The following is an 8872-nucleotide window of genomic DNA, read 5'->3' on the forward strand; positions in this document are numbered from 1 at the left end:
ATCACTCATCCAATCCAACTCTTATTTTGGATAGAAAATGTACTTTTAAGAAAATAGAAGAAGTGGATTGTTTTGAAAGAAAAAGGAAAATCATGTTCTTTTTTGTCTTTTATAGAAGAGAAGCCCTCACCCTTTTTTAATATTATTTTTTTAACTTTAAAGGGAAAACTACTTTCTTCTCATTAGTTTACCTAATTTTTCTCAAAACAATTTCTTCTATCTTTCTAAAAAAATATGCATTTTCTATTCAATTAACCCCTCTACCACGAGCTTCAAATAGGACAATAAAGAAGAAAAAACTCCCAACTTCCGCTAAAGAAAAAACATCGATATATCCGATATTTATGCATCCATAATAAGTATTCCAATCCAATTCAACCCAGAAATTTTACTGGCTCACAATTGGCAATGCGATCACCAATCAGAATTGAGAAGAAAAGCAATTTCGTAATTTCATCCAAAGCTAAGGGTATTTTCGTGCTTTCAACTTGTCCTCGGTCCCATCGACGTCGCCCAGTATTCCCACAAAAAAACAGAGCCCAAAATCGAGAGAGGGAGGAGAGAGAGAGACAGAGAAACAGAGAGAGTGAAAGTTAAAACACAAACTTTCCTCTGCAATCTTAGAGAGAGAAAGCTATTCAACCTCCATTTCCACTCCTTTCTTTATCCTCTCTCTCTCTCTCTCTCAGATATGTTGAAGGTCCCTTGCAATGTGACTGACCAAATCCATCTCCTCTCCCAATGTAGATTCCTTCCACCTTCTACACCCCTCTTCTCCTCCTTCCGCCGCCGATACTCCGCCGCTCTGTCTTCTTCCCTCACCAAACCTCCGCTTGTCGCTGCAATTGTCTCCGATACAGGTGAAGCTTGTGTTCAGAGTGGTTCTGGAAGCTTGGCTGACCGACTTCGACTCGGAACCTTGGCTGAAGATGGATTGTCTTATAAAGAGAAATTCATTGTGCGATGTTATGAGGTTGGAATCAATAAGACCGCTACTGTTGAAACTATTGCTAATCTCTTGCAGGTAATTCCTCTCGCTGCATTATTTGAATTGGATTTGTTCGCTTATGATTTCTTTTCTTGCATTCTTTGGATGTGTTACATGTTAATGTTACTGAAGCTTCTATTAGCTCATCTGTTATTAGCGTTATTTGCTTTATTAATTGGATTTTTTTATTGATGTTTTCGAGGAATAGAATCGACGAATTTCGTTTGCTTTCTCGTTTTGCATGTTTTCTTGTTTAACTTTTTTGACATTTGGTTTTCTGTACCTTTCTTTGCTTGATTCCTTTCCGTATTTTTTCGGCTTTTCATGAATGCACGTGTTCTTTTCTTCCAGCAACTGAAACTGACAGAATTCTATTATCTCTTCCTTTTTATGTTTATGGCCTTCTCTTACTTAGTTAGATCTTCTGAATTCTTTTATTTCTTTAATACGTTCTTACTTATAGCATTATGTTTAATGATAATTACTCATAGATCCCACTTATATATGTACAGAGTTTGCCTTTGATGAATTCTTCATGCAGGAGGTTGGTTGCAACCATGCTCAGAGTGTTGGATTTTCCACGGATGGTTTTGCCACAACCCCCACAATGAGGAAGTTACATCTCATATGGGTAACCGCACGCATGCACATTGAAATTTACAAATATCCAGCGTGGTGAGTCCCTTACTCCGCTGTCATCTTGAATTTTGACTTTCAAATTCTGCTTATGTTGAATTTCTCTTATTTTCTTGTACTAATTTACATATTGTCGTTTGGCGTAGGAGTGATGTCGTTGAAATTGAGACATGGTGTCAAGGGGAAGGGAGAATTGGAACTAGACGCGATTGGATACTTAAAGATTATGCCACTGGTCAAGTTATAGGACGAGCAACAAGGTGAATTATTGGCTATTTTTTTTATTATTAATTTATATGAAAATTGAAAAGTAAGAAGCTGTCGGAGTTACGAATACCCTAAAGTCAGTTAGATATACACTATAATATGCATGAAGCGGTATCCTATCTGTCTTTGGGATTATTTATTCTCTAACCTGTTACTTTCTAGAACTTTCATGGTTATTTTATTCAACTTACAATTTGTTGCATACCTAGAAATTTTGGTTCGTGTTCATAGTCTTTCAGGATGAATGTGTGCAACTGGAAATTGAAAAGTATTCTATGTTGTTCTTATTTACTATTTTAGAAATAAAATTGTATTTCAAATGCTGTTGGAGCGTTCTAACCTTATAGCATCCTCGCAGATTTGGGAAGATATGTACCTAAGGCTAATGATATCGGTTTACTTCAAGACTCGACAGTCTAGATTATGAGCACTTTCCAAGCCTTGATTTATATCTTTTTTGATTGATATTTCTAGCCCGCTAGTTAATTTTTAATTGTTGGGTCTGCTAATTTTTTGTTTTGGTAAAGCATTGTCCAAAATCAAGGTACCACAGTTTCTATTCATGTTGGAATTAGTTCTTTTACATTGTAAACAAAACTTCGGATATTTCTAAATAGTTCAGTACTTATAATTGTTAAGTCATGATATCATAGTGGTTAACTACCATGGATTGGCCTAGTGGTAAATAAAAGGCATGGGTTTGATGAAGGTCACGAGGGAATAGATTCGATCCAGGGTGGCTGCCTACCTAGGATTTAATATCTTACATGTTTCCTTTATACCAAAATATTGTAAGGTCAATCAAGTTGTTCCAAAAAAAAAAAAAAGAAGAAGATATCATAGATGTTGGAAGTGATCCACTTGAGGAAGGACAAAAGAATGATAGAATTCTGCAAAAGGTTCCCTAGCTCTTCACTTCTATTGGGAGATTCTGAATCTGAATCTGGCCTTGACCATGTAAACCCAAGTTATCATCAGGGATAAATCTAGCTCTTCTTGTGGTTGTCCCACCCCAAGAAAGATTTCTGGCTGATGATGGGTTGCATGGCATATGATCCAGATGGGTTGGGAAGGGCTTGTTAACAATAATCGTGGCATATGAACACATGTACCTTCTGTGTTCTTATCTCCTAGGAATGAACTTCCAGGCAGTAACATGGTCTAGTTGGGGGCTGCTTGGTTTCGTCGTACTCTTTCCCGAGGCGGCTGCTCGTCTTTCTTTACTTGAGGGTTTCCCTTTTAGGCGTGGGAGAAAGGATGTGAGGATTTAGACCCAAGCCCTTTAGAGGGGTTCTCATGTAAATCTTTCTTTCTTAACTTAGTTGATCATCTCCCCTAGGTCTTTCAATTTTCCGGTGCTTTGGAAGATTAAGATTTTTAGGAAAGTAACAAGTTTTACACGACCATGCTAACACAATGGATCGACTTAAGAGGAAGTTGTCTTTGCTTGTTGGTCCTTTCTATTGTATTCTCCATCGAAAGGTGGAGAAAGACCTAGACCATATTCTTTGGTGTTGTGAGTTTGCTAGTTCAGTTTGGGATTCTTTCTTTCAATTGTTTGGCATTTGGTTGCTCGGCACATAGATGTTTATGCTTTGATCAAGGAGTCTCTTCTCAACCCGCATCGTGGGGAGGAGGGTCGCTCTCTCTGTGAGTGTTAGGGTGTGTGCTATTTTGTGGGTTTTGTAGGAAGAGTGCAGTATGAGAGTTTTTAGAGGGTTGGAGAAGGACTCTAGTGAGGTTTGGTCTCTCGTTCGTTTTCATGTTTCTTTGTGGGCTTCAATTTTGAAGGCTTTTTGTAACTACCCGATAGGAGTTATTTTGCATAGCTAGAGTTCCTTGTAGAGGGAGTTCTCTACTTTCGTGGGCTAGTTTTTTGTATGCTCTTATATTCTTTCATTTTTTTCAATTAAAGTTATTGTTTTCATAAAAAATAATAATTATCATAATTATAATAAATAAAATAAAATATACACGCTGTCTATTTTGTTTATAGGAAATCTTGTACAATACAGTTTTGTCGGTCTAAATCATACAATTGCGAGTAAGATCTGAGATTGGTAACTTAAGGATTTGCAACAAAGCTTTTTGATCTCGAGGTTTTGTGGCGTAGGATCATTGCGAGTAAGCATGGCAACCATCCTTTTGAATGAGTGACGAAAGGGGTTAAAGGCACACATCGAAACCCGTGGAAAGACATTTCGTTTGAGTTCCCTTCTTTTTCTAACTTTGTTTGGTGTATTGTGGGGGATGGCAGGGATACGTATTTTTGGGAGGATCAATGGGTGGGGGATAGTGCTCTTTCTTCTATGTTTCCGCATCTTTTTCTCTTATCTTCCTTAAAATATCACCTGATCTCTGATTTCCTAATCTGGACTGAGAGCTCCGTGTCTTTTTCATTCGAGTTCCGTCGTTATTTGACCGATAGGGAAACGACAGAGGTTGCCTCTCTTCTTTCTTTATTGGAGGTGAGTACTTGGGAGGGGAGAAGGGATATTCACATTTAGAATCCGAATCCTAGTGAAGGCTTTTCTTGTAAATCCTTCTTCTGTTTGTTACTGGATCCCCCTCCCACTGGGGTGTTTATGTTCATGATTTAGAGGATTAAGATTCCCAAAAAAGTTGTGTTTTTTATCTGGCCAGTCTTACTTGGTCGTGTGAACACTTTTGATAGACTTGTTAGGAGAAGAACTTCGCTTGTGGGGCCTTTTTGCTGTATCCTTTGTCGGATGGCGGAGGAAGACCTGGATCATCTTCTTTGGAACTGCCAGTATGCTGGGACTTTGTGGAGTTTTTTCTTGCAGGAGTTCAATATTTGCTTTGCTGGGCGGAGAGACTTTCTTGCAACAATCGAGGAGTTCCTTCTCCATCTGTCTTTCAAAGAGAGGTCGTTTTTTATGGTTGTCTGGGGTGTATGCTATTATTTGGGATATTTGGGGGGAGTGGAATGATAGTGTTCAGAGGTAGGGACAGGAATCCTACTGAGGTGTGGTCTTTGGTAAGATTTCATGTGTCCCTCTAGGCTTTAGTTTTGAAGTTTTTTTGTAACTATTCTATACGCAACATTTTACTTAGCTGGACCCCTTTTCTTTAGTAGGGGGTGTTTTTGGTGGGCTGTGTTTTTGCCCTTGTATTTCATTTTTTTTCTCAATGAAAGCAGTTGTTCAAATAAAACAATACCCCAGGCAAGAGATGCTAGTGTCTGAGGGAGTTTCCAGTTTTGTTTTCTTGATTTCCTGCGTCAAATTTTCAGCCTCCCTCTTTTTATCTACATCACATCTGCTCCTCTACTTGCAGAGGTGTGAGCACCCGATGAATCAAGTTAGATTTTATTCACGTGGACAACATTGTATCACATGCCACTTCCGATGATTGTATCAAGTATCCTCCCTTGGTTCAATGCATGGTGACAACTTATGTAGGATTTAGTTTCCTACATGTATCTTTGACAATCAAATGTAGTATTTTGTGAGCATGAGACTATTTGAGATGCACACAGACTGAATTGGAGACTAACGAGTATATATTAAAAGGTACCTCACTTGGCCATGGCGGTACACTACAAGCCTTGTAGTCAACTAGCTTGCTTAGCTTCTTCAGTCAAATGCACCATTCTCACTCATAACTCTTCTCGATCTAAGAACTATCTTCACAAGCCTTAGCTCATCCAAAACTCTTCCTTAAGAGCTTCATCTGGTCACGTGAATGACACTTTAATATGATAAGGAACGCATAGTCCAACCAGAGTAGTGGAGTGGAAATTGTAAGTGTCTAAAGTGTCTTTTGTAATTCAAAATTCTATTTTAAAATCTATTTCACCATATTGCTTCCAAATTCATCTTTTGTGAGGTGGTTTTGTCCTGAAAATGAAAAATAAAAGTCATGTTGTTGTAATGGAATAAGGGCATGTATAAAGACTGGATTCAGAGGATATGTCGAGCCTACATTTACAACCTCAATTTTGTACAGCCGAGGAAAGCTGATAATCTTGACTTTCTTATCTACATTTGCCCTTTAATTACCTCTTTCAGAGAATTGCATGTTTGCGTCAAGAAAGTGCAACTATCCTCATTCTTGTGTTTTACTATTATTTTTTTTTTCTAATCCATTTTTATGTGTCATTTTTCATTTTATCATATTGTTTGTATTCTACCTGATGGCTTGCTTTAATTTTTTTAGTAAGTGGGTGATGATGAACCAAGACACTAGACGACTTCAGAAAGTTAGTGATGATGTTCGTGATGAATATTTGGTTTATTGCCCACGAGATCTCAGGTAAGTGCCTTTTCTCCCGGTGAACTAAATTTTGAATAGCCATTGTATACAGTACAATCGTTCAGAAAAAAGTTCTATGGAAGTCTGTGTTTGCAACATGACATGTTTAGGTTAGTTTTGGATTGATTTTCTGGAGTCAAATGCATGTTACGTAATACTAATTAGTGTTTGTTATGCTAAAATTGTCCAAGTTTTCTTAGCTTGTAAAGCCGTGATTATTAGTGAGGCATTCTGTGAAAAAACCTTTGCAAAGAAAATTGCTGATAGGGTAATAGTCTTTATATTCCTTTTTGTCCAGGCTAGCATTTCCTGAGGAAAATAATAGTAGCTTGAAGAAAATTCCAAAACTGGAAGACCCTGGTCACTATTCCAGACATGGACTAATGGTAAGATTTAAGAACATTAGGTTCAAACTTTTCCATTTCTTCCAGGTTGTGAAAGTACTTTTTATTTCAGCCTAGGAGGGCAGATTTGGACATGAATCAGCATGTCAATAACGTCACCTACATCGGATGGGTTCTGGAGGTTCGTATACGTGTTTCTATTTTCTCTTTTTTCCCCCCTTTCATGCTGCAATCCAAAAATGGCCCCCGAAAATTCTGACCCATTTCTCTATAATTCCTTAAATATTATAGTGGTCAGGAATAATGGGTTTTTGGTTGTTTTTTTTCCTAATGATGATGCAACATGAGGCTACTGTAGGAAACACTCATGATCGCAAAGAACAAACAAGAATCATGAACGCAAAGAACAAACATGAATAGTAAAAGAAATTACAACACATTCTAGAGGGCTGAGAATCCTCTCCCAAATTCCCAATTAGGAAATCACCACAAAATTCTTCACACCTTCCTCCTCAACCTTCTTCTATTTATAACTAAAACCCTAACCAAGTAACTAGCTATTTACTAATTTACCCCCTTCTAATAACCATACTATATTCTCCTAATAATCCTAATATTACCATAACTAGGGCCCTTACAGTTACACTGTTCTTATTAGTAAAAAGAATGTTAACATTTGAGTTTACACTGTTTGGTTTAAATTTTAATTAAATATTGCCATTTTGCTAAAATGAAAAGGAAATAGCTACTAAGTATACAGACGTAGACATGCAACATAGATATGACATGACATGGGTACGACATGTCAATTTCATAAATTCTATAAAAAGTAGTACACAGCGAGGAGACATTAGTTCTTTTTATTAAAACGTGTATATATATAGATTTTATTTCACAGCAGGCCTTAAAAACTTGTAGGCTACACTCAACAACTAAAGTGTTCAAGGGAGCTTTTTTAATCCAGTTAGCTTTCTAGAAGGGACAAATATCAGAAAGAAGATAACTTATTATCAATCATTTTCATGTGTTGGATGTAGGTTCAAGTATATTGGTGTTGTGTTTTGCATGTTTGTGTAAGGCGCTTGTATGTGTCAAGTTTGTCATGTCTATGTTGGACACTGACACTCTACAAGAGTGTCCATGCTTTCTAGTGCTTACTGCTTTCTAAATAAGTAGAGAAGTGAAGAAGTGGGGAGGATGCCATCATGGTCAGGGGTGGATTTCTATCTGTTTGGAAAAAAGAAATGAAAAGTAGTAATGGGAAGAAGAAAGCATAATGAAAAATGAAGGGATATATAGCCTAAGCTGTTTCTTCCTGAGATATTGTGAATGTAATAGCATCAAATAATTTTATTGACATCATCGGATCGCCTTTGTTTAATAAATAGTAACTTAGAATAAAGGAAAAGAAAGTGGTTGGGCATGCTAATGAAGCTCACTCTTGTTCTGGTTTGGATGTTGATGATCCATTCATGAGATTTCTTTATGACTTGAATAATCATTGATATATGATCAATCTATGACAGAGTATGCCTCAAGAAATCATCAATAGCCATGAACTTCAGACAATCACATTAGACTATAGACGAGAATGCCAACAAGACGATATCGTGGATTCCCTTACAAGTGTGGAGGAAGTTGAGAATGGTGGTGAAGCAGTTTCAGAGCTTAATGGAACAAATGGTTACATTTCCAGTGACAAACAAGATAGCCGTCAGTTTCTGCATCTACTAAGATTGTCCAGTGATGGACTCGAAATCAACCGAGGGCGCACCGAGTGGAGAAAGAAACAACAGAGGTGAGGGTAATGGTTCTTTGATCTTTATCATGTTTCACTATTTGGGATAAGTTTTGCTTTCTTTTGTTTCCACTTTTATCAGTTTCCTCCTTTCAAATTTTGTTTGAGTTTCTATCAACTGTTGGTATTAAATCTGTTTAATTGTGGAGTCTAGAATCAGTCTAGTAGAGTCAGCAAGTGGAATGTATGTACTTTTTTAAATAGGATTGTTGATCAAAACTCTGTAATTTATTTTTCTTTCCCTTGAAAAGTCGAGTCTCATTTGTATTGTGATGTGGAATTTGTTAGCATGCAATAAGAACCAAGAATCTGCAGGCTTTTATGGTTTGCCTATCTGTGCAACAAGCTTCTTCCCATCTTTGGCTGAATCTCCACTATTATTAGCAGCATAAATCAAAACTTCCAATTGAAATTCAGTGCCCATATTATGGCCCGATTTGTTTTCCTTTTTCTTCAAATTAAAAATTTTATTATTGAGATTTAAGAGATTGATTTAGGCTATTTTTAAATAAATATCCTTGTTTCTAATTTCTTGTTTCCAATTCTCTTATTATTTACTGATAA

General features: G+C 37.0%; 1 protein-coding gene across 1 annotated transcript; it reads left to right on the forward strand.

The window, feature by feature from the left end:
* Positions 1-540: 540 nt before the first annotated feature.
* On the forward strand, positions 541-8639 carry LOC120086423 (oleoyl-acyl carrier protein thioesterase 1, chloroplastic-like). Its single transcript, XM_039043066.1, has 7 exons — positions 541-1024; positions 1530-1663; positions 1771-1884; positions 6071-6166; positions 6465-6552; positions 6623-6691; positions 8037-8639. The coding sequence occupies exons 1-7, from the start codon at positions 692-694 to the stop codon at positions 8310-8312; spliced, it is 1110 nt and encodes a 369-aa protein (XP_038898994.1). The 5' UTR covers positions 541-691; the 3' UTR covers positions 8313-8639.
* Positions 8640-8872: the final 233 nt, after the last annotated feature.

Source organism: Benincasa hispida, chromosome 9 (assembly GCF_009727055.1).
Source record: "Benincasa hispida cultivar B227 chromosome 9, ASM972705v1, whole genome shotgun sequence".
Classification (NCBI taxonomy): domain Eukaryota; kingdom Viridiplantae; phylum Streptophyta; class Magnoliopsida; order Cucurbitales; family Cucurbitaceae; genus Benincasa; species Benincasa hispida.